Source organism: Pseudopipra pipra, chromosome 1 (genome assembly GCF_036250125.1).
Source record: "Pseudopipra pipra isolate bDixPip1 chromosome 1, bDixPip1.hap1, whole genome shotgun sequence".
Classification (NCBI taxonomy): domain Eukaryota; kingdom Metazoa; phylum Chordata; class Aves; order Passeriformes; family Pipridae; genus Pseudopipra; species Pseudopipra pipra.
Window position 1 is genome coordinate 40100392 of NC_087549.1, and position 26143 is coordinate 40126534.

The window sequence follows — 26143 nt, forward strand, 5'->3', positions numbered from 1 at the left end:
TTCGAAGACGGCAATTTGAAACCCTCACTCTGTTTCATATGAAAGTCGCTCCTTCTAGATAGACTTTAAAAAAACCCCACCCCTTTCTTGTTAAAGGGAAGAGGGTATTTTCCCATCCTTTTGACGCTGATAAAATCAAGTGTCTGCTGTATTTCTCTGCTTCCTGACAGCTGAAGGAAAGCCCGGTCATGGGAAGCAAATGACCGGCGGGATGGATTGCTCTGTTACGCGGGGTGCGAACCGGGGCAGCGTTAGCAGCGCTGCTGTCTGTGGGCGGGAGAGGGTGAGAGGTTCACAGAATCGAGGTATTCTGACTTTGCCCTGCACAGGACACCCCAAGAGTCACAACGCGTGCCCGAGAGCGTTGTCCAAACGCTTCTTGAACTCTGTCAGGTTTGGTGCTGTGACCTCTTCCCTGGGACGCCTGTTCCAGTGCCCAACCAAGGCATTTAATCGTCCTCCTGGTGCGTTTGGGGCTCTTTGCGGGGCGCGGTACGAGCCGCGCCGCCCCGCCCCGCCCCTGCTCTCGGCGTGCCGCAGCACTGCCTGGCTGCCGCGGCCGGCGCTCGACGCTCGCTGCCTGGCGCCGCCGCTGCCCGGGCCGCCGCCGCCATGGCCACGGAGGACGAGATCATCCGCATCGCCAAGAAGATGGACAAAATGGTGCAGAAGAAGAACGCGGTGAGCGCCGGGACGGGACGGGGCGGGAGGCGAATCGGCGGCGGTGCCGCGGGCCCGGGCGCGACGCCGGCCGGCCCCGCGCTCCCTGCTCCCAGCGGGCCCGGGCCTTTCGCGCTCCCGCCGCCGCTTCTCCCCTCGCTGCCAGGCGGCCTCGGCGCCTCCTTCCGCCCCGCGGGGCTGCGGCGGCTCCCCCGCCCCGCCGGCGCAGGAGGGGGGCCCTCGGTCCGGCAGCCGGCCCTGCTTCCCGGCGGAGCGGCCCCGGCGCCCCAGCCCCGGCGCCTTCAGCGGAGGCGGTTCCCGCCCGAGCCCCCGCCGTGAGCGGCTGCGAACGGCTGCGGAGGGCTGCTCCCTTCGCTCCCCATTCACTAGAATCGCGGCGTTGGCCTCGCTCGGGGGTTTGTGGGAAGCCCAGTCCCCTCGAGGAGAATGCTGCAGTGGTGGTCCCCTGTGGGTCGGTGTTGTCACTTTCAGGCGCGAAAGCTGGAGTTTTATGCGGGATGCGCTAAATGAAGAACCCGAACCCTGCTGCGGCAGGGCGGCCAGAGTCGTGTGGGTAAACTTCAGAAGCAGATGGGGAGTGTGAGCCTCTTTCTTTCTTTTTTTTTCTCTAACCTGAAACACTTTAATTCTGTTTATTAATCAGGAGAATAACTTGTACCCGAGAATGGAAGTAGAATATTATTAGGCAGAATTCAGTTAGCTTAACTCAATTATTATGTATGCCCTTCATACAGAACTTACTTAGGTAACATATGTTTATACTATTTCTATAAATCCATCAAAGTAAGTAAAATCAGGGTGTACAGCAACAGCCAAATAACTGGTTATGGTTACATAAAATAGCATGTAAGTAAATTTTAAATTCTGTTTACTACTTCTATATTGGGTGGGCACATTGTTATTCTCTGAAAATTTGTGTATTTGTGATTGTTCTTTCTGTGATTTCTCTGTGATCTGGGAGGGTTAGGAGTTTGGATAAAATTCCTAGCAGCAGCTGGGGACATGTATCCATGCTCTAGCATGTGGAACTTAATTAACTTTCAAACCTCAGTGGAGGGTGCAGTGACTTCGGTGGGGTCAGTGTAGGTCTGATGTGGCTGAACACAGCGTGCACAGCTGGGCCTGGCTGGAGCCAGTGCTGGGCCTTGATTTTCACCTCTGTCCCAGGAGCAAGAGTGTGAGTAGTACCAGAGCGCTGTATGTTTTTACTGTGTTGGAATAGAGCTCATTTGCTCCAGCTCCTTCCTGCACACAAGTAACAACTCTGTTGTTAGTTTGACACTGTCTCAAACCTTCTGAAGCCGAGGGCTTGAGCTGCTGATGTGGCCAGGAGTCAAAATCTGACAGTTTGTCCAAAATACATGTGTGTACAATAATAAAACCCCTTAGTTTTTATCCCTACCGAACCCCTTAGGAAGGAGAGGATGTACATCAGTATTTAACACAGGAGAGATCTCTGTGTTTTCCTTACTAGTCTTTGTTATTTATGATACCTTCTTTAATTACACATTCTTTAATTGCACAATGTGATTTCCTACCTAGTTCCGCGCTGCAGATAAAATACTATCTTTAGCAAACTTATTAAAGTGATTTCCATGAAAAGGTACTTTATTGTCTCACAAAGAAGAAGAAGAATTGAGAAACTCATTCTTACACAAGTACCCACTGGATAATGATGCCCTTGACAACCTCTTGTATTCCTTTCTCCATTTTTACTCATCAAGAACAGGTATTTGGGCTGTTTCTCTGAATGAGAATGATTTGACAAAACCCATTAATAGTAAAAGAAAAAAAAAGCATTGATACTTTTTCACTCTGAAGTTGTCAAGACTCAGGTGGCAAGAGATGCTTCATGTCTCATACAAAAGGTGACTCTGTGGCTTGTGGCAGAGCACTCCTTGGCATTCCTTTTGATGAGTGGAAAAGGCAGGTCATGCAGGCACCCTTTCTGAGTCAGACTCTCGGGGATTGACTAAGGATTTAATTGTAGCTGTGCAGATTTCATAACTATTTTAGTAAAGTGATATATGCAGTTGTTTTGTTTTGAAGGGGTAAATAGTAATGTGATATAATATTTAAGGCACTGTGAGATACATATTTCTGCTGTTGCTTCAAGTGGAAATAGATATTAGTCCTCCTTCAGAATATCTGCAGTTGGATTAAAAGCTGCAGTGTCTTCCTCACAGCTTTTGTTGTACATCAGTATACTTTTCTTTCATTAAGCTGTTGTAATGAATAGATGTGAGAAATAAGGCTACACCCATGGATTAAAAAAAAAATCAAGAATGGTTGAGAAGAGAATGTAAAATTGTCCATGTTGTTGTTTACTCCCTTAAGTAGAATAGAATTATAACTAGATAGCTCTGCTGTCTTCAAAAATGCACTCCATTGTCTATTGCCTGAAGCACAGCTTTAAAATACGAATATAGACCACCATTCTGTGGTGTTATGATCTGATCAACTGAGAGAAGCTGAGAGGAGTAATCTGCTAAATCTGCATGAAGCTGACTTCTGTTAATTTAAGTAACAAGGTAAACAGGAAGCCAGCCAACCTGGTGCTATGGGGTGTTGCCTTTCACTGTCTATAAATTTATAGAAATGCCTTTAAAGAAAAATTTATAATAATGGTCTTAATGGTTGGGGTTTTTTATAAACAGAGAAGTCCTACATTAGAAAAAAAAGGACTTGCAAGTTGTACTGTGCAAGTTCCACTTTGGTTCTGAGAAAAAGAGGGGGTTTGACTTCTATGCTATGAAAAGGGGTTATGAAAAACTGTTTAATTGGTGTCAGTTTAAATTCCATTTAAATTTAATTTTAAAGTATCTAATTCTTGGTGCACAGTATAATTGATTAGAGAAGTGTGAAGGCTTGGAAAGTATTAGTTCATTAGAAATTTTGGTAATTTTCTACAGAAACTAATATAAAATATAGGTAATATCTGCTACCTTGGTTTTGGTGTTGTTTGTTTGTTTGTTTGTTAACCTCCTATGTATCAAGTTCCTAGTCTTGTAAAATGTTTACTCTGGGAGTAATAAAATTGTTTTGACATGTACAATTGGAAAGGGGTATAATAGAGGCAAAGAAATTTTGACTAGATTGTATTTCTAAGATGAGATGAAGAGTGTGCTGCTTTGCATTATAGTGTCACTCATTCTGAAGTTGCAGACTACAGTAACCCTTGTTTATTGAAGTTACTGTTTACAGTTTGCTGATAAATCAATTGGTTGAGAGGTAAGTGTTATCAGACCATTTTTGAAAACGGCACATTGACTTCTGTCATTAGTTTTGTTTCAGCTAAGAAAATTTCCTTGAATTTAATTTTGTTTTGTAGCAGTGAAGGTAATTAACTTGCTTCACTTGAATCTAGGTTTGCAGAAAAGAAACCAAACTTATGGCTGTTTAGAGAAAGAAAGGGTTTAGTACGCTAACTCAGTTTAGCACCTGAAACAGCATGACATTTCTCAGTCTTGCATCATTGCAGCTAAAATTCTATGGTTAAAACTGGAGAAATTTTGCATATCACGAATAAAAGTTAAATAAGGCTTTTTGCTAGCTTGGCAAAATAGTAAAACTTTAGTTTTATAAGTGAATTGAATTTGTATAAGGTGGTATTTAGTGAAATGTTTGATTTTGGAGGCTTGAGTCAGAACTGTTTGAAAACAGAGGTTGTAGCAGACAGTTGAAGGTGTCCAAACCTGTGTTTCTTTTGCGTGACACAGATGTTCTACCTTCATCTTTCTCAGCCTCTTGGTGGTTATTTGTTGTGCTATCTTTAGTGGTTAAATTGGAAGACTTGCAGATGCAGCAGAACATTAGATGTTTCCTTGCACCAGGTGACATATTAGAAGTTGATTAGGGAGAATTCGAAAATAAAGGCAAGCAAAATGCAAAGCAAAATAGGATTAGTTGAGACAGAGAGAAGGAAAGAAAAAGGGGTCAAATTCCAAAGAATTGCAAGGTGGAAATTTTGTGGGGTTTATTTCCAAATTTCATGAATTAAAAAAAACAAGTGGGAAGGTAATGAACTGGGCCTAAGTAGAATGGCCTCTTAGATGCAAAGGCAGTTGCCTTCTTGCTCTTCGTAACTCACAGGCTCAGCAGCACATGCACTTGAATTCAACAGCCAAATCATCTCAGCCTTTAGGAGGTTTCTATTGTCTGACAACCATGTGCACGATAAGAAGTGGATGGTGCAGAGCTTTGCTGAAGTAGAGGTGGTTAGGTGGTAGAGAAGGTTGTAGAGGTTAAAGAGAATTATGGATCTCACATTTATGAAACCTTTTCTTTTTAAGTAAGGCCAACATTGCTAAGGAATGAATTGTTAGAGTAGCTGCGTATAGACTTTGTTAATACATGGTAGTACAGTTTCTGAATTGACTCATCTGTCTAGAAAGTTACTGCTTACACAGAAGTTAGTTAGGACCTTTCCTTATAGTCTTAGCAAGGGAAAAAGAAAACCTCATGATATATGGCTTTACCACACCACTGCAGAGCTTCTCAACTCATTCTTGTGCTAAAACAGATGTGGTTGTTCTGAACTGAAAATTGCTACTGTCGTCTGGATTGTTTCTGATGCTGTTAAGTGAAGTACCCTTGAGGATGTGTGTTGGTTGGTAATTGACAGAATGCTTTGACTGATATTTTAGTAACGTGAGATAAAACTTCCCTTGTCTTTGAGTCAATACTTGGATTTCCAAGTTAAGACCCCTTAAAGCTTAGAACTTTCCTTGTCCTGGAGTTGTTCTGTGGATAAATTGAGAACTGATAGTTTGAATCCAGTCTGCAACCCTGAAGACAGATAAGAGTATATTGTTGGCATTATATTTGACGTTTCTGATTGCTACTAGGTTGACCTTTTTATCTCCTTTCTTTTTTTCAGGCTGGAGCTCTTGATTTATTGAAGGAGCTTAAGAATATTCCCATGACCCTTGAGTTGTTACAGGTATGATTTTTTTATTGCTGTTACGTTGCAAATACTCCGTAGTGATGAAGGTGGAGCCAGCAAATTTGAAAGAGGGTTGTGCTATTAAAGTAGATTTCTAGGTAGAAAGTCCTTGGAAGTATCAGTTTTGTTACATAGTAAAGTAGTCTGAATTCACCATAATTTAGGACACTTAAGTGTTTTCTTCCACTAGGAAGCTCTTAAAATTTATCCTTCTGTATAAGTTCAAAGTAGTGAATTTTGACATGGAAAAGGGGAAGAGCTGCTTATGAGTTTACCTTCCACAGAATCTTACGTTCTTACTCTAACACATATGTGATGTATTTCCTTCCTCCTAAAGGAGAATGCACCTGATTATAGCTCATACCATCTTTTCTTATGTAGTTAGTTCTGGTTTTGGATTGTAAGTGAGGAGAAACATAGTTCATACCTTCAGGCAAGTCGTATTTGACACTCTACCCCCCAACTCTGAGTACTGTATTTCTTAAGGTAATTACACTCCTCCTTCTCTTTTATTCTCCTGGGCTGAAGTGATGGAGTGGTACAGTCTCTCCCTGTTTCATGCATGTTCTCGCTAATGTTGCTTATATCTGCATCTCTAACACAGCATTTAATGTACTACTTATAAATTCTTTCAAAAAATACACTGGGTAAACTTTATTTGCCTGTCAAGTTTCAGAGTTTGTCACATAATTCATCAATTAACAGCTTTTGTTCCAAAGTAACCAGATATTCCCTATCTGTGACAATTTTCAAATTATAGAGGTAAATCTAAGACTTAATTTGCTGTGGTAGCCTGTTTTAAATTGGAGGAGACTGAAAAATAACTTTTTTCTAGGTGACAGTTAATGGTCACAGGTACAGAATTAGCCATAAAGTTTAAATCTTAAAAGTATCAGTAGCAAGGACATTCTTGATTCATGCATCCTTAGTAATAACTTAGTAGGTTATTGATAGTTCTGTTTGTGACAGAAAATAGGAATTTTAATGTATCACCTTCATGCATGAATGAGCATGGCTGATAGAACTGAGACCATCTTCCCTGTGTTCAACCTCCTTCCTTAAAAAAAAAAACAAACTCAGAACCCCGCAGAAAAATGCCCCGCACAGAACAAGAACAAAACGCAGAAAAACTTTCTGTTAACCTTATTCTTTGAAGTTTCTTTGTCCTGGTCTTAATGCAAAGTATTTGTGTAATAATGGGGCTTTTTGCCTTTGAAATTAAAAATCTCTGTGCAAGTGCTCTGACAATTCTGTCAATGCTTCTGTGCAAACCTGTTCTGGTTAGTGTGAAGAAGACTGAAGGGGAAGCTTTACATAGAACACCAGAACAATTTTATCTGAGAACCATGAGGATCTGAAGAATATACACATATATAACTTATTCTTTTATTAGTTATAATAAAAACATTAGTAAAATTATCACCAGAGGAGGACTCTTAATCTTGCAAGACAAACTAAAGTGTCTGCCTTTTAGAGTACTTATGTGACCCTGACTTAATTTATACAGGGCTGCATATTAATATTGTCCAATTTTCTATCCTACTTGAAAGAAGCTTATTTATTCCCCTCCATATTACAGGTACCTGTTTTTAGTGTGAAATAATATCTGCAGTAAAAGACTGGTTTTAATCTGTGTTAGAGCAGCACCATACAAATTTGTAAAGAAGATATCTCCATGTTACAGTAGGTCTAAAGGGATAAAGTATTTTAGCATAGTGTGTTGACTGTGTTAGGACTTAGCTAGGAAGTTATCCTTAAATATCCACTGCTGTATTCAAAACAGTTCCACTGCATAAGATTGCATTTAGCAACATGTTTAGACTCAAATTGACATTATTTTTCTTGAGAGTTCTATAAATATGTAATGTCTGATGTAAACTTTCTACATTGGCCTCCCAAATTTGCTTAAGCAATGGAGAACATGGAGCAAGAGTTGAAATGCAAAGTAATGCAAAGTAATACCCATTGCTCTGGTAGTGGATCATTAGTGTGCTCGTGTCAGGAAGGGTGATGATCATGAGAAAGTGGGAGCACTTACTGCACTCTGTGTAGATTGAAGTATCTATTGATGTGTGTGAATTGATGAAATGCAGGACACAAGTGAAAAGCATACTTCCACACCCATTTTTAAGCATTTTGAAAGCTGACTACATTGAGAAAAGCACTGCTAGCAGATGTGATAGTTTTGTTATTCCTTCGTAATAAGAGAAGCAATGATTTTTCATGTAACATGACTGCTGCTTCAGTCTGAATTGGTGAGTCCTCTGAACAGTATACAAGTATGTGGAAGATGCATATCAGTAGTCTGGACTTGTGCTCATGTCTTGTGTCTTTCTTGCTAGATTTCTTTTCACAGAAAGCTGAAGTGATTATAGACAATAATACGACTGTGATATCTAACGAGTTTTATGTAAGCAAGCTGATCCTTGCTCAGCTAGGCAGGGAGCCAGTAGCCTTTCCTCACACGTGATTTTTCTGGCGGTCTGAATTGCAAAGCTGTTTAGCAGCCACACAGTATTAAAGGCATCATGTCCCTCGTGCTAATTGTGGCCAGTGTGCAGCTAAACAGTGAGTGAGACAGACAGGCTTTATTTTAACAAACAGGTTTAACTGGAAATTACACACACGTATGCAGAACTAGACTGTGATGTACAGTCCTTGTCAACGGCTTCGTGCCAGTTCACTGGCAAGCTGGGAGACCTGGGAACCTGGAAGTGGCTGTTCTTCAGCATTTGATTTGGTTCTGCTTTGTCTGAGAGCTCACCAATTCTCTGTCCTCACCAATTCTCTATCCTCATACTCTCACAGTTTAAAGTTGGTAACACCTCTGCTTGCTTCAGTGGTTGCTTTTCTTCCCCTGCTATGTTCCTCATTTGTTCTGGTTTAGAAAAGACTTGCTGCCATCATATGCTTTGGTTTGGGTTCAGTTGTAGGTTACTTCTGCTCACTGTTGCTCATATCCACTGAAGACTGCTTGGCCTACAGCTCAAATGCTTCAGGGGTGAAAACATCTGTCTTATGCCATCTTTGCCCATTTTATGCCATCTTTGCCCATCTTTACGCTGAAAGCAGATGAAAAGTACTCTAGAATTTGCAGAATGAAAATACTGGAGTTTTTCATTTTAAAATCACTTCAAAATCACTTCATTTTTTAAAGTTTTTCACTTTAAATGGCCCTCGAAAGAACAACTCCATAGACAAAAAGGCTGAGGAAATTTCAAATGCTGTCTGCTGGTTTGTCATTAAAACACAGCCATTTTGAGAATATAAAACTGATCTTCTGCAATTACCTGTGTTAGTGGGCAAATAAATTAGCAGATCAATTCCTTCCCCTCTCTTCAGGCAGGCCAGATCAAGTGCTCCAGAAAAGCAAACAAATGAGCTGTTTTTGTGTACTGCCTTAAGAAAGCTGGCAGTTTAAATGGTTACCATAATCTGTCTCTCTTGTGTGAGCAAAATAATAAATTAGTTTATCCAGTTAGTTTTGAGTTTTACTTGAGTTTTTGGGTTTTACTTACCTAAGTAAGTCTGTAAGATTGTGTGTTTTCTCTTTGCTGATGAGTGTAGGCTGTGGTTATGCCCAGATATCTATCAATGGAGGGTTGGGGTTTTTTTGTAGATACATTTTTCTCATTCAAATATGATACTTTATGGATTTTCAAGGACCTGTTATTCTTTATTGTCTGAACATAATGTTGAGATTCAGTTTCAAAATTTCAAGAGAATTGGCCAGTACTGTTAATCTGAGTGAGCAGAGTCAGTCCATCTTGAAACACTTTGGTTACAGGTGAGTAACCATCTGTTTTCTTTAATCCAAACTGCATGTTTAGAGCTGATGCTCAAACCTGAGGTTATTTGATGTGTTTTCTTGGCTGAAATAGCTACTGACTATTTCAGTATGTTTCCAATCATTTAGCATATTCATGGTGCCTCAAAAAGTGTTGTGTGGGTTGAAAGAAGTAATTTACAGGAACAAATCATTTCCATTTTTAGCGAGCCACAAAGATTTAAATTTTCCTTTAAAGGAGAAGGAAATTCATGATGAACTATTGCAAAAGTAAGTAGAATAATTTATATTTAGTGAGTTCTGTCAATGGTAATGCAACAAAACTGAGCATCTTAAGAACGATTAATTTAGTCATTGGTCAAAATATGAAATGGTAATAAAATCCTTGTTTGTATTGTTAAATACTTTTCTCCTCTTCTGAAGCTAAAAGTGTGGAAATTTTGTACTTGTTACATGAACATGTCAGTCATAACTCTTCTAAAATGTTGCTGTGGAGCTTAATTTATGTCTTAAAAGGCGTGGATTGTAAATTACTCCTCTGTTCTCTCTATAGGTGGCAGTAGTGGCAAAGGCTTAAAGCTGTCTTGGCCTTTTCAGAGAGAGAGAGGCTGGGTCATTCTTTAAAATCTTAAACACAGAGAGTTCTGTTACTATCTAAAGGCAGAACTCTCTGTGCTAAAGGTTTTAAAGAATCTCAGTATTGCCAAAATTTATAGGAAACTAAAATGTGCTCACTCCCAGCTGGTATTACAACTTCTTCCACAGCCACGACTAAATGGGAATTCTAAGACTATGATGCTAGTGAAGCAGTTAGCAAGCTTCTGATCATAACAAAATATAAATACAGTCCTTTACCCTCCTGCCCACCCCCTCACTAGACTTCTGTGATGGAGACTGTTGTGTTTCTTTTTGCGATGTCTGTTGCAAATAAGTCTGTTAAAATAAGTTATATAAAGGCTTGCAGCATTTCATCCTGTTAATCTTAAAATAAAAAATCACAAAAGCAAAGAAGAAAAGATACTTTAAAAAAAAATGTGCTCAAGTACAGCTTTATATATGTTTACTTGTTAAATGATCTTCATGTCACTTTCTGTGGTGTATATTTCTATTTATTTTGCAGTCTACCAGAATTGGAATGTCAGTGAATGCAATACGCAAGCAAAGCACAGATGAAGAGGTTACATCTTTAGCAAAATCTCTTATCAAGTCTTGGAAGAAACTGTTAGGTATGGTGAAACAAACTTCCCCGCTCCTGCATGTTTTGACTGTATGTAGTCTTGATGCACATCTTTGACACTGCCTTGCTTAAGATATATTTGTGCTCCTCTCTTAAGTGCTGAAACTTTCTGTGCTGATGTAACTGGTTTTTACTGTTTGACTGTCACCAGTGCATTACGGTGAGAGTGTATTCAGAGAAGCAGTTAATATATTTTATTGAGGCTGGCAAGCAGTAGGAAATCAGCTTCTCTGATGTGATTCATATCTGAAGTCTTGTTGCCTGCAGTTGAGCTGGAGTGACTGTGCTGCTGCACTAGGCGCTAACAAACCTGTTCTTTACTATTTCCTGTGTCAAATATAACGAGTTCTCTGAAGAACTAGTGCAAAATCTCATAGGAGAGTGTGGAGGCTTTGAAGTTTGGTTATGAAGTGATTTGTGATGAGAAAAAGAACAACATAAAAATGATGTTAAAAATGTATTAGAACTTACAGGTAGTGAGAAATAGGTCTGCATTTTTTTAAAACCATAATTTTAAACACCTTACTAATTAGAGAGTTAATACTTTTTGTTTAATTTCCCTTAAAGCAATTAATGCAGTTAACGAAACCTTTCTGTTAGATTTTATTCAAGGGTACTACTTGGTAGTACTTAATGTATTTGAAAACATGCAAATCTCAAACTCTATCCAGATATTTTTGTTCATATACTGTGCTGCACTCTATTTTGTTTCTTTGTATCTAAGTCTAGGTAAAATAAGATTTAGGAAGCTTAAAATTTTTAAATAGAAAATAACTTATGTTGCGATTTAAATATTTACCATTCTGTCTTGAAGAATATGCCAAATACCAGGACTTGTTAGTGTCCCCTGCCATTTGAACTCAGCCTCGTTTTTATCAATTATGAAGTGTTTTATCAGGTACTTTATTCCTGATGATATGGGTCGTTCCTGAATGGGTCATTCCTGAATGACCCATTTTGTAAATTATGTAGAAAATACTCTGCCTGTAAAAATGGACAATTTGTCACAACTTTCAACTTTTATATTCTAGTAAGGAGCAACAGCCTCTACAGTAAACTTTTTTCAGCCTACCTTAAAAAAAGTTAGATAATACTAATTATGTTAGTTTTAGTATTTAAATTTAGGTAATACTAGACATGCAGATAAAATATCTTTAAAATCATAATGACTTTTATTATAAAATGCATGCTTATAAAGGATCTTTATAGGATCTGATCTGGTAAATAGTGAAAATAATATACTTTTTATTTTTAAATTTCCATTTAAAACTTTAAGTCCAACTTTATTATATCAGTGCATAAAAGTGATAAGATATATAAGTGGAGAAATGGACTTGCATATTAACTTGAGTTACTCTAAAAACTTCTAAAAGTAGCAGCTAGATTGAGTGATCTAGCTCTCAAGTTATTAATCAAAGTTTAAAAACAACCCAAATCCCTATCAATGTTTTGTAGTTTTTACTTTTTTTTTTTTCTCTGGAGTTCAGAGTTTTGATACTGCAGCTTAGTTTAGGGAACAAAGTAGAGGAGATATTCTCTTTTCCAACAGAATACTCAGCTTTTGAGAGTGTGCTTGGATGCTGCTCTTTTTGGGGAGTAGGGGACTTACCTGGTTATTGCTGTCCTTCAACCAAAGAATTTGCTGCTTATTTGTTGAGACAGTAAAAATAGTAGTCTCATTTTTTTAACACTTGAGTATCTTCAGTCAGTCAAATTTGTCTTAATATATTGTTACTTAAAGCTGACTGATGTTTAAAGTGTTCAAATGCTCTGAAACATGGGGAGTGTTAGTCCTGCCTGAGGACCAGAGGGTGTTCATACTCCGGAGCAAGAATGTGGTGTCTGATGGTCACGACAGGTCAATCTGGGTTCAGGCTGCTGCTGAAAGGGGTGGTCTGGCTTTCTTTCTGCACAGATGCCTCCTGTGCTACAACTAGTGCTCAAGTGCCTGTCCAGGAGATCACAGCTGGTAACTGACCAGTTGGAAACTAATTGGTTTATTACTTCAGGCTTAAATTTCAACTACTTTTTTTTTTTTTTTTTTGGTCCAGCCTGTTTGCAGTTACTGTTTCCTGCACAGGAATTGCATCAGTAACTGGGGCAAGGGGGACTTTTCCCTTTCATAACTTGCTAGATTCAGGTTGTTTTAACACAGCTGGGAGACTCTACCTAAGGCTTCTTGCAAGAGCTGAAGTCAGACATGTGAGGAACTGGAAAGCAAATAACAAATATTTGGCATTAATCAGAACTGAATATGTCTTGAGGCAGTGGGTGTGACCTTTGTTCATGCACTAATTTTTGCTACAGGACAGATATTGTTGGGTGTACGTTATCATGCCAGGTCTAGTTTAGTCATGGTAGTGTGCTTATTACATAAAATCAAATTATTCCTGAAAATACAGCATTCAAAACTTAAATAGCTAAATTCTCCTTGGTTGTAACATAGACCTGTAATAAAGCATAGTAGGACAAATGTTTCACTGTTGTATCACTGCTCAGTTATTCATTAGAAGTTAAACTCTCATAACTGTGAAAGGTGGGCTATAAGTATGGGTGGGAATCTTACGAAGTACTCTTATTCTGTTTTATCATTAGTTTTGACTTTCTCGGAAGAATACGAAATACCGTATGTTGAGCTGCTTGAGAAATCAGTTTCGATTATGCTGTTTATAGTGCATGTAAAATGGTGTGGATCAAAGATGGCAGCAGAAGCGGACAGCTGTTAATCGTACCGAGCATTGTACTCAGAGGTCTGAAGTCTTTGTGAGTTATTTTTATAAATGACATTTTGAATTTAGGCAAGAATTGTTTACTGTTCTGGCTGCATGTACTGTTTCAGTTCAATGCTATCAGAATTCAGTTTTTAAGAGTGCATGGGAAACATGAGAGGAAATCAAAGTGAGTTGTGAATCACCAGATCTTTATGACTTGACTAGAGCCTTGACAGGTTAGCAGTGGCTGTTCAGGGGGGTTGGGAGCTGCGCAGCACAGGGTTGGTGAGCATTGTCTGAAGTGACTCACTGGCAGAGCCACAGTGCAGGGGTACTCTCAGATATTGTCTTAAGAACGTTAAACCACGCGGCCAGGGTGGTCACAATTTGCATAAGGAACCAAATTCGGCTCTCAGAATAAAATACTGTTCAGTTAGAACACAGGATTTGCAAATACTGATTGTTATGCCAAGTAGCTGAGTTTACAGAGTATGCCACGCAGAAAATGAATCCATGCATGCTCATCTAGGTTGTGAGAAGTGTTTCTTTATATTAAAAAAGCAACAAAAATTCCTTAAGGAATTTAACCTCCATCACTTGGTGAACTGTAAGAGTATACAGTGAAAAAGAATGCCCAGACCTGTAAGTAAACTCACCTCCAGGAACTTTATGTACTGAATAAAAATGTAGAATCATTGGACAATAATCTTAACATTAAGTGATCATCTGTTATCAGTATTGAAAACTAAAGGTGAGGCCACCAACATTTTGAAATGCCTATTTCAAAGAAGGACATGCCTGACTAATTTTATTTTAAAAGAATGTTTAAGTGTTAATAACTGCAGCCAGGCTTCACAGAAGTGTTTTACTCAGATTACTTTGTTCATAATATCCTTTGTTATTTTGCACCTGGATTTGATTCTACTCGAGCAAGCAGGTACAGTCTAGGACTATCTTACAGGTTAATGCTGTCTTTAGGTGAAGTTGTTCAAGGACATCTAGAAACCTACTGGCTTTGATAAAAAAAAGTTACTGACAAAACAAGATTTTAAATTAGAGTCTAATAGTGTTTAAGACTATTGTTTACTATTGATAAGAAGAGTACATGTTTTTACAAGACATCAAGTTGAATCAAGTGCAAAAATAATTTCAGTAGTTTCATTTTCATATCAAGTGTGAGATGTGGAAATCAACTCCTGTCAAATATATATTTGGAACCGTTCCATGTACTGTTAGTAGATCTGTTATTTTTTAGGATTATCAGTGGTGAGATAATAACACATGATGCAAATTACATTGTCCTATATAAGTGAAAAACATATATAGTGCAGAAGTCCATATGTCATCCTCCTCTGTAACTGATAATAAAAAAAAAACTTTAAAAATAGCAAACAAGTAATGATTTTGTTCTTTATTCATAGTTCTTAGTTATTGTTCCCCACAAAACTACAACTAGGAAGAAGGTTAACTGATCTTACCTTTATGTCTTACTATATCTTGTAGAGGAATTGCTGACCAGTATAGCTGCTTGTGCATCTCAAGATTATTTTGGTCAGAGTCTGGAAAATGGAGCCTAAATAATTATTAAATATGAGGGTCATTGTTAAATTAATTATGTCATCTGATACATGTTCTCATATCTCTTTCCTTTAACCTACTTAATTTGATTATTCAGAAAACTTTCCAAGTTCTGGTGGTGATTCCTGAATCAGTAACATACAGTATCTCACTAGATTAAATTCACACATGCTTCCAGAGAATAAATAGCCACCTTTCATTAAGGAAAAATTTCTGGAAAAATTGTTACTTTAAAATTTTTCTTAATTTAAAGTTAGATTTATGAATAAATAACATTACATCTTTATATTTTCTAATTTTTTTCTTGTTACTAGCAAGTGTCTAGTGTTGGCTTGTAAAATAGCTAGAAAAATCTAGGATGAAGCTGTTAACCACTTCTAACATTCAGTTTAATTATGTTACCTGGCTGTATAATATTATATTAAAATTTCTGTTTTGGTAACAAAATCCACTATCATGTCATGTTTGACCCTGGAGAGATTATTTCACCAGAGAAGCTAGGAGTATCTTTCAAAGTAGTTACAGGTACAAGATAGAAACTGCATTGCAGTCATCAGACTTTGATAGTCTTATTCTGATAGCTAATAGGAAATTCATATTATTACTGTGCTCTTTGTATTTTAAAGAATTGTTAATATAAATTAGCTTCTCTTACAAAAAACAAAGCTTTAAGATTTTTTTATGGCTTGCTAAAACTGTGAAATTAGTTTTCAATCCTAAAACTGGTGACAATTTCAGGTTTTTTTCTGAAAAAAAATTATTTCAAAGTTTGAATAGGTATAGAGTTGAGAAAAGGAACTGTGCCTCTTTAAAGCAACTTGTAATTTATAAATATTTATAAATATTTAGGATATTCTATGGACTTCCTGAGGTGAATCATGTATTGGAATTTTTAAGGATGTTTCACAAAAGGGCCATTTTTTTCCATGTTACTTTGTTAGAATTTCTGTGTCTTGTAATTCCCGTTAACTGTCATTCATCCTTTCCATTAGAGTCTGGCCACTGAATGTAAAATAAGTTAATTTGTAGGGACTTTTAATTTGTTAAGGGCATTTCTTTCCTTTCCCCAGAGGATAGCTGAAATGCTGTCTAGTAGGCTCTTAATTGCATTCTGTTCTTTTGTCAATACAGTATCTCAATAAAATAAGATATTCTTATTAATGTGTGAGTTTAAGAATAAATCCAGCATGACAGAGCATCTCCTGTCCTTGGTGCTTTCCAATTTATGATTCATATGATTCATTAGGATAACAATATTATTCTAAACAGTTAGGATAATATTGTTAACTTTATTTTCAGATTTCTTAAACTGGATTTAACAAAAATATCTGTAAACTCTAGTGATTAAATGAATTATAGTTTTGGAGACATACTTACTGAAGATGGTCCAGTTGTCTCAGCTGCTGAAGAAGCTTGGCCTTGGTTTAAGACATGCTTGCACAGCCTGATCTGCAGGTGTAGGAGGAGCTGTGCTTTTACCTCTTGCATTATCTTGGTGCCTCATACACCACCCTGCCCTCCATTGGGGCAGGTGTTGGTATTGGCAGGTGTTCTCAGGGGCCTGCCTTGTTTGATGAAATGGTGCTGGGTTAAATGGAAGTGTTCGATAGATGAAAACTGGACGCCAGCTATACCACAGTGGTGTGTATGATGCAAAATAAGCAGGACATACATAGGTCAGCTCTGAATTTGACTACTTGTGAGCCAGAAAAAAATATGGAGGTGAATGGGCTGAAGCAGAGATACCTATTTGATCTATTCGTTTGTCTTAAAACCTCTGACAAAGATGATCATGTGCTTTAAAGGTTGTGAAGGTAAATGAGATTGTATGTGTATTTAGAAGATTTTAAAAATCATATATCACGTAAGCATTTGTTGCAATAGAGAGCAGTCATGTGAGTATGCATGTTAAAGATGGGACTTGTTTTCTTCTAGTATTGTGCACTTCAAGTGTCATAGCGAAGTCCTGGTGTGATCCGTGTTTATGGCTTCATTTGCTTTCTTAGTGAAATTATTTTTTTATAAGTATTAGTTAATAAATTGATACCTTTATTAGGAATTTTTTTGATAACATCTTTAGCTTGTTAAAGACAATCCATCCAAGTGCGTTATCTACTGTGTTTAATTTTCATTTTTTCCTTAAATGGAGAAATTTATCAAGGATTGAATTCAGTGTTACAAACAGTGGGTGAGCTCTTGAAGGCTGGGGAAATATTCTGAAGAAGGAGCTTTGTGTGTTTTGCTGGTTCCTATACTATGTTGTAAAAACCATCTCTTTTTAGGTGCAGCTGGAGATGGGATAGTAGATGGGTGCCTCATCTCTGATCTCCTTTTATGATGATGATTCTTTAGCAAAGTGATATTTGATTGGGTAAATTCCCTAACTTAAAAAGTTAAGGAAAGTATCGAAATCATGTTCAGTTTAGTGTTCCTATTTAAAAACCAGTACAGAAATGTTCTACTCCAGGAAAATTAAAAAAAAAGCTCAGTTGTTTGAATGAGAGACCTGAATTTGTGTGTTGTGTTATCACCAAGTTCTTCTGAGAAATGTGGGAATGGGGTTCTTCTGGAAATAAGGATACTTTTAGATGCTTAAACGAGAATTTGCATGCCTAGTTCAGGACAGCTTTATGGGGAAGACTGAGCCTTAACAGATTTCCTTCCTTTTCTTGATCTTTTTTTAATTCTTTTTAAAGTTTGTAATATATGCTTATTGCAATAACACAGTCTATGAATTTAGGAGTGTAATTCTGGCTCTATAAGGGCTTGGAAAGAAGACTTCACAAAATCTGTCAGTGAGTGCTGCCAATCTCACTAGGCTTTCTCTGTAGGCAGTGGAGAGCCAGCCTTTCTAGAGAGCAAATCAAAGCAGGAGCTCAATTTAGCCACTCTGAAATCTTCTTTACAATAAAAGGGTGTTTGTGTTCTTGCTACGCTAGAGTTAAATGTTGTGATTAGCCTTCACAAAGACTTATGTCTTTATTCTTTATAAAATCATGGTGGAACACAGCCTGTATGGGAAAGGCAAATTCAAATATATTTAAATGCTGGGGCAAATAATTTAAGAGCTATTACAGAAAATACTGTCTGTGTGTCTGGAAAACTCCTTCAAAAATAGGAAAATGATCTTTATATTTGGCAACCCTGCTAGCTTTCGCAATATAGTTAAAACGAATGGCAAGTATTTACTCCAGAGACTTGATGCAATAACCAAGAAGTTACTGTCTACCTACTGCAGCAGTGTTGGCAAAAATAAATCATAGAAGACTAAGTTTTCATCATGTCTTCACTGCCAGTTTAAGCAGATGCCGGACTTGACTCGAAGAATCTGAAGTGTTGTCATATTTTCAGTTTGCGGGGTTGGGAGGGTGTTGGAGAGTGGAAGGCTGTACTGTGAGAGAGGGTCGAAGCAGAGAGTGGGAACTCATAGCATTTCCAGCTGGTTCAGGAGAAATCGTGAAAGGTATTTTACCGCTGCTTAAAATTGGTTACTGTTTCTGGGTAGAAGAGAGTTTCTCGTGTTTTGTATTTCCAGATGGACCTTCAACTGATAAAGAATCTGAAGAAAAGAAAAAGGAGCCTGCATCTTCCTCTCAAAACAGCCCTGAAGCCAGAGAAGAAAGGTGCTTAATTCTTTGTGATTGTTCAAATAATCTCACTAAGTATAAATTAGTGTTAAAGTATTTGGTCCAAATTTGTCATATTAGAGACAGCTACCATGTTCTTTTCTGAAAGACATTAAGTTTTCTACAAGAAAGGGTGTGTTGGTAGAGGAATAAATTGTGCTGCTGTTGACATGAAAAAAAAAAGAAAACTGTAAGTCAAGATATGGCCAAATGAGTTTACTGTTTATTCCATCTGTCAAATGCTCCATCCGCTCTCAGTACTAGCAGTGAGCTTTGAGATCTGTAAAACAACTTTCAGTCTCAGCTTTGTGGTAGTTGCATGTGCTGGACGTTTAGAATACTTACTTTGTCTGTTAGCTTTTATGTTTAATAAACAGTCTGCACTTCTTTTGGTAAACACAAAATATGTTATCATAAAAAGGAGACCATATTAATGTCACTGCAGGAGAGCTAAAGAACATGTACAAAAGAGTATTTGCAAGCTCGTTTCTTCTATACACTTCAGGTTTTAGTGAATCTGTTTTCAGCAGCCATTTTCAAATTGGAATTTAGCTTCTAACTGTATGTCCAGATGGAAGCTGAAAACTTAGTTTACAGTTTGCAAAACTACATCAGTTGGGGAGCAAAGGGGTTGTGACCATGGTACCCCTTCAATACAGTAAACAGATTGAGCGCAATGCATTTGCTGCGGAGTGGATGTTGGTGCGATGTATCTTCACTGTTTTTTAAAGTTCCGTGGGAGGAAAAAAAAGATTTCATGTTAATGTAAAGAACTGAGAATTAAAGCTTGTATGCCACATAATGGAATGAAATACCTGCTGTGACTGTTGTGTGGAATACCTTGGTGAATAGTCTAAAGACACTTTATAGATTATATTGACTCCAGAGCTATAAATAGCTTTTAAAAGGTGGCCTGTGTTCTTATTTTGGAATGCCATCAAATGGATATAACAAAAGACCTGCGTTTTGCCCAGAAACAAAGTCATTTGAAGAAGGGAAAAAACATTAAAATAGTTTTCTTTTTGCCTTTTTTTAGCAGTTCAAGTAGCAATTCCAGCAGCAGGAAGGAGGAGGGTAGTGCTCCTTCAAATTCTTTCATCCCTTCTTTTCCCCGAGCTCCAAGCACTTCAGACTCTGTACGAGTGAAATGTAGAGAAATGCTCTCTGCAGCTCTCAGAACAGGAGGTGAGCTTTGTAGAATATGTTTTCAGGTTTATCTGTTTTCTTCTCTTCTATTTCTGTCTTTCCTACTCTAATTTTCTCCTCCCCCGTAGGGTAGAATAAACCCTTTTTGTGTCTGTTCGTTTGTGTATATCCGTAGGCCAGTTCTACCAGTTGCAAGTAGTGAGTAACCTTGGCAGCATGGAAATGTATCAAAATACATTTTTGTTGCTGGCAACATGGGACATTTTGTGGCTCAGTTCATCTGATAACTTTCCGACGGGGCAACTTCTTTTCAGGAAGGTTTTTGCCTCCTTTAATGCCTTATTTAAATATTTTTGCAGAAGCCACTATTTTTTTGTAACTCAGTCTTTTTGACTGAGAGAGTGCCACTTTATACATGACTGCCTTTCTTAAACTAGACGTCCTAGGGACCTTCAGATTTTGGTTTTTGAACGCTGCCTTTCTGTATGAATTTATTCTTGATGTTTCATTGAGATACTTGGAATAAGAGAGTCTTGTATTGCTCTTCATGCCTTTTGGGCATCTGTAAATTCCTTGACTGTTTTGGTTTGAGGTTTTTTTTCACCTCTCATGTACACTTGAGTGTCTTTACGCTGACAAATTGAACGATATACTAGATAAGGACCAAACTGAAAGCTGGACTTCTCAGAATTACCTAATGTTTTTCTAGTGGGTCATGCTCTTCTACCAAACTTATGACTCAGCTCCTATTTCTCTCTTCTTTGGGTGTAACTTGACCCAGTGTAAATAGGCTTCTGAATCATCCATGTTTACCCCTTTCACTCTTTTATTCTTTCTTTTAATTTGTATGAATTCAGATACAGACAACAATGAAAGCTGATTAAGTACCATGAATTTGTGGTCCTCTGGATATGTGGGTCATAGACTTCTGAAGCAATTTATGACCAGAAAGTTGCATGTAGCATCTTAGTATTTATAATTCTATGTATTCTTAATTTTAGCTAGTTTTCCAAGAAACCTTTTTGATGTGTTGCTTTGTGCAGCACATATAAGCTGATGATCCATGGTCAAAAAATAAGGTTATTTTCTGGTTTTATGGCCTTCGGCATGAGATCTAAGGAGAAATGGTGTTTGAATTGCTCATTGAAGTACACCCGTGTTGAAATGAGGGTAAAACACTGTATCTAATTTGCCCTTCAGCTATCATGGAAAGGCAGCTGTCTTTGTGAGTAAAGAGTTTTGGTCAGAAACAGTAAATAATTATCTTCAGAAATTGTAGTTCAAGTGTTGCATTGTCTTCAAGACTGCTGTGGTCCATCTTTTCTAATTTACATGTTTTATGACACATTTCTGCTTTGAACTTTAAAAAAAATCTAATAATACTGTTTCTGTTACTTAATTACTATGTTTCTAATAAAATCTTCCTCTTGCTTGCATGGAAAACATTTATTTGCTTATTCTTGTATTGTGTGGATTGAAACAATTGACTAAACACAATATAAAATGTTTCCTTTTTATAATAGTTTATTCTATGCACAGATATGCTGTGGAGATGGGTATTTGCCAAGCCTAATAGAATGTTTTAAATTTTTCTGTATAGCAGTTTTTTTTTGTTTCTACTTGTGTTTGTTACTGGATGTCAGAATTTTTGGGTTTGTGAAAGGTTTTTAATTTCTTTAAACTTCTGTTGTGCTTCATTTCACTTATTCTTGTTCTTCCAATTAGTAAGTTTTGAAAGGATAAGTATGCAGTAAATAAAACTTACCTACACAAAAGGAAGACTTACTGCAGGTGTCTCATAGTTTGCTGAGCTTCAGAGTGCTGAATAGGCTCTCAGGGACAGAGAACACTGAGAATTTCAGTTTGCTAATATTTTAGTATTTGTTTTCCTCAGATGATTATATTGCTATCGGTGCTGATGAAGAAGAGCTGGGTTCTCAGATTGAAGAAGATATCCTTTGTTGTATATCTGTGTACCCTAGAACAGGAATATTTTTTAAAAGCGCTGATAATTTTAAAATTAATTAACTTGATCTACATATTGAGTATTTGTAAATTTCATGTAAAACAAAAATAGCAAACTGTGTTCAACACATCAGTACATAAATTTAGTGTTTAAAAAAAGAGTCCAACTGAAATCATTTGCCTTAAAACATGTAGCAATGCGTGTAGGTGAGTGTGTGGGGGGGGTTTTCAACTCAGTATGTTTTCCTTGCAGCAGCAATCTTATGTCTTTCTGGAGCTTTCTTACATAAAATGCTGGGCTCTTCTATGTTATTTAAAAACCTTTTCTTGTTAACAGTCTTTATCTTTTTCTAATGTCTTTATTTAATTTTCTACAAGATTATTTCTAAATGAATTTTGAGTTTTTGAAAGGGAGGTTCTGGTAACAGTGTTTGAATAGTTCTAGAACAGAGGTCTGGCCTTCTTTTTTTCTTTAAAAAAAATGTCACTGATCTGTCAATGTTTGAATATTTGGTTTGGAAATTAATTAATTCTTAGTATGAGGTCCAAGAACCTGGCCATAAGCTTATGGGTGACTTTTCACAATTTCAGTTGAGAGCCTACTACCCAAAAATTCATGGTTCATGTGTTTAACTGTGATTAGGCTTCAGAAGGACATGAAGTCTGCTGTGTTGAACAGGAAAGTGACTGTTGGTTGGGGACTTGATCAAAAGTGAAGAAGTACATTGCTTTAGAAAAGTTGCCCCCCAAAATGAATCCTTTATAGTGCTCTGTTTTACTTGTTAATGTTTTGCTCCTTAAATACAAAGCACCTATTTTTCAAGAATTAAAAAACACTGATATGAAATACAAAAATAGAGTACGAAGTAGAATAGCAAATCTCAAGGATGCAAAGAACCCTAATCTAAGGAAAAATGTATTATGTGGAAACATTCCTCCTGACAAGTTTGCCAAAATGACAGCAGAGGTAAGTAAAACATAGTCTTGAACTATTTCCCTATTGGACTAACATCCTGGCTTGTATTTACTAGCCATAACAGTAATTTATGTAAGCTGCCCACACTTCTGAAAGACTGTGGCTTGTTTGTGGCTTGCACAGCCTAAATTACAGGGCTTTGTTGAGGCAGAGGCCATGAAAGTGATGTGTGTTATTGGATCCTAAATGTCTGACTTTTGGCTGTAAGTCAAATTTTTTTAATTAATGTCTTGGATTAAAATGTTAAAGGCTAAAAAACCCTTTAGTGTTAAGATTACTTCTGAAGTGAAACAGCGTTAATACAAGATTTACATTCCACATCTGTGTGGGATGTGGAGTAAAACTATATTGAAGAAAAATGAAACAAATAGTTTTCTAGATTACTAGACATTGTGGAGATCCTGCACACTAGAACTGTTTGAAAGGAGATAGAAAATTGGTGATTCTGAGCTCCTTGGTTAGTGTTTTGAAGCGAAGCGTATATGATTTCTGGTTGCATATGGTAAATTATGGCTGTACTGTATTTTTCAGTACAAATATGCAAATAATCAAAATAGTGTAAATTTTTTTCCTGTAATAGTCCTATGTAGGTCAATGAGATAATTATCCAAGGATCTGACCTAGGGAGAGGATCTTTTTTGCCCCTCTGGAGAACTTTAAAGTCCTCTCCCTTGTCTATCTTATATTAAATGCATTTGCATAGAAATGTTTCTAGATGTTTGACGTCGTAACTTTTACAGATTTTTTTTTTCCCCCATCTGCGTTTAAAAAAAAGAACATTTTTAACTTTTGTAGCTTCTGTGCTGTGAGATATCCCAACTGAAGTCTTGTAAATTTAAAAATGTGTAGAAATTCAGTGCCTTTCAGTAGAGTTGTTGCTCATGGATTCTAAATAAAAAATGGTATTGGCTCGCACAGTTGTAACTTGTTTTAAAGCAAAACCTCTCTAGTAAACTCTGTCTGCTTTTTGTCCTGAACAGGAAATGGCAAGTGATGAACTGAAAGAAATGCGCAAAAATCTGACCAAAGAAGCTATCAGAGAGCACCAGATGGCTAAAACAGGAGGTACCCAAACTGATCTGTTTACATGTGGCAAGTGCAAAAAGAAGAACTGTACATACACCCAGGTGCGTGGTTGTTCAGACTCTTCGTTTTCCTTTTTAAAGCCTAAGTCCTATATAAAGATTGTCAGAGAAAAAAAATTGGAATTACAAAATGAACTTTTAACAAAATGCTGACAAATTACAAAATGTGAAGGTAGGTGGATGCACTTAGGTGTGCTTACATAAAGAGTGTGTGTTGTATTTATTTGCCAAAGATTTTATGCAAACCCAAGCTGAGTATCTGTATAGGCTGGAGCTTCAGTTTCTTTGCAATGCTGAGTTTTTGCTAACTCTTTTTATCACATCTTATTAATATGTTTTTGTGTGGAGGAGAGATAACATACTGGTTTTAATGTGCGTAAACTTTTTTGTACTGAAGGGCTAAACAGAAGAAAATTATATATATGTGTATACACATGTATCTTTGTTGTACCATTCAACTAACCCTAGGCCCTGATTTACAGTCTTTCCTACAACTGCAAGAAGAAGGGCTTTAATTTGTTAAACGGTGCTTCAGGGAATGTAATTTTCATCTTAGGATCAACTGCATTTATAATTTAATTTTGTGTATGAGATGCTTTAAGTAGAAAGCTGTTTTTCAATCATGAGACTTTTAAGCCTTTACATTGGTAAATATATGTAAAACTGTACTGAACATGTAGCCTTCTGTAGTGCAGAATCTTTTCCTAGAAATAAGTGCACGGTTTCAACGCCAAAATTGGTATTTTAGTGCTACTAAATCTGTCAAAATCTAAGTTTATGATGGCTTTATAGTTAGAAAAAAACCCAGTTTCAATTGTTGAGTAAAGTTCACTTGTATTTTGATTGAAATTTGCTTCCTTAATATTAAACCTTGATTTAAACTATTACATGAACACACACTAACAAAAATTGAAGATACTAATTTTCTTTTTCCACTCTGTCTCTTGCCTTTGCCAAAGGTTCAAACCCGCAGTGCTGATGAACCCATGACAACATTTGTTGTCTGTAATGAATGTGGAAACAGATGGAAGGTAAGACTGTTAGATTGCTCTGCATATTTGATAGCAGGCAGCCAGGCTCTGTGGTTAATTTTGGTTTACAGTAAATGAGACAAATGACTTTCTGTTGACTTTTAGTTATTTTTTAGCCCATTAATGATATTCCATGTTAATATTGCAAAATACCTTTGAATTAAAAACGTATTTTTGACTGAAGTTGTGAGATCACACAAGTAAGGCAGTTGCAAAGGGGGAGAGAAGTCAGGATGTCGACCTAGTCCTTGCAACATTTGCCATACAAAGTAGTGACAAGTTAGTCAGTCACTGTGTTAGTTTTCTCTTTCTTCGCCCAAAGGTGATGTAACTGGTTTTAATCTCCGCATTGATGAGTGGAATAGGCCTTTTTAGACTTTTTGTTGTTATCGTTGTCTCCATTTTTGCTACTCTGACAAGAAGAGGGGGGATAATAAAGAGAACTGACTGCTACTATATTCCGGTGTCATCATAAGTGTAGGGCAGTGATAACTTGATTTAATTTTTTTTAAGTTCAGGAAATGGGAATTTAAAAAGCTTCTGAGGAACACTGGTAGTCCAGTAAAGTGGAGAAACGTTGAAATGAAGGCCTGTAATATTTACAATTTAAGATGTGATAGCATGCAATGGGAAGCATGATACCCTCATTCTGTTAGTTTTCTGTGTTAAGAATGCTGCAGCTCTGCAGAGCCATGGCACAGCATACTTTTAAGACTGCCACATAAAAAAATACTTTATGCATCTTGTTTTATATATCTTATTACCGAATATTGTTCAAATCTGTATTCCAAGATATCCAAATAATATGTAAAGCTTAGAAATTGTTTAATGCAGTACCTGGAAAAGTTCATTTGTCCTTAAAACCTTCTATAATGTTATGGCAGTTAGAGAAGTGTCTGTATACAGATGCCTGAGTGAAGGAACAGTTACGATCTAAGCAAATGCTGTAACTAGTAATTTCCATATCCTAAGTATGGTGTCGTATGTCTGTTTCTTCTTGCAAAGATGTAGAACTAAGCTGTATAAAGATCTCATTAAAAATTCTTTTCTTTTGACAGTTCTGTTAGAAGAAGAAATTGTCAAGACATCTGGACCAGTATGAAAAGAGGATTTTGTAATTAGCTTTAAAAACTAGGCTAAGCTTTTAGCTTCCTGCAAATAAGAGGGGTTTTTGGTTTCCTTTCTCTTTTTTTTTTTTTTCTTTAAAGCAGCATACATGCCTGAAGTTAGCCTTTGTTTTGACACAACCATCATTTCCTTAAATGCCTTCCTATAGCTGATAGTCAGTAGGGCCAGGTTGCTCAATTGTATGGTGAATTTTAAAATATTTTTTCATTTTTATAAGTAAGTTGACATTAAACTTTTACCAATTAAA

At 37.1% G+C, this 26143-nt stretch overlaps 1 protein-coding gene across 2 annotated transcripts; it reads left to right on the forward strand.

The window, feature by feature from the left end:
* The first annotated feature begins 525 nt into the window (after positions 1-525).
* Positions 526-26143, forward strand: TCEA1 (transcription elongation factor A1). 2 transcript variants are annotated; one of them, XM_064653099.1, is made up of 10 exons: positions 527-681; positions 5561-5623; positions 10534-10639; positions 18475-18562; positions 19602-19750; positions 21606-21662; positions 22489-22643; positions 23633-23779; positions 24697-24768; positions 25827-26143. In XM_064653099.1, exons 1-10 carry the CDS (start codon positions 613-615, stop codon positions 25833-25835), a joined length of 915 nt encoding a protein of 304 aa, XP_064509169.1. In that variant the 5' UTR covers positions 527-612; the 3' UTR covers positions 25836-26143. The 2 variants fall into 2 exon arrangements, with proteins under 2 accessions (XP_064509161.1, XP_064509169.1); XM_064653091.1 differs by lacking the exon at positions 25827-26143 and having other exon boundaries at positions 526-681; positions 24697-25798.

Coding starts and splice junctions, on each gene's coding strand:
- TCEA1 (XM_064653091.1), top strand. CDS start 613: ATGGCCACGGAGGACGAGATCATCCGCATCGCCAAGAAGATGGACAAA. Junction 5,624..10,533: donor TGACCCTTGAGTTGTTACAG/GTATGATTTTTT, acceptor TTTATTTTGCAG/TCTACCAGAATTGGAATGTC. Junction 23,780..24,696: donor AGAACTGTACATACACCCAG/GTGCGTGGTTGT, acceptor CCTTTGCCAAAG/GTTCAAACCCGCAGTGCTGA.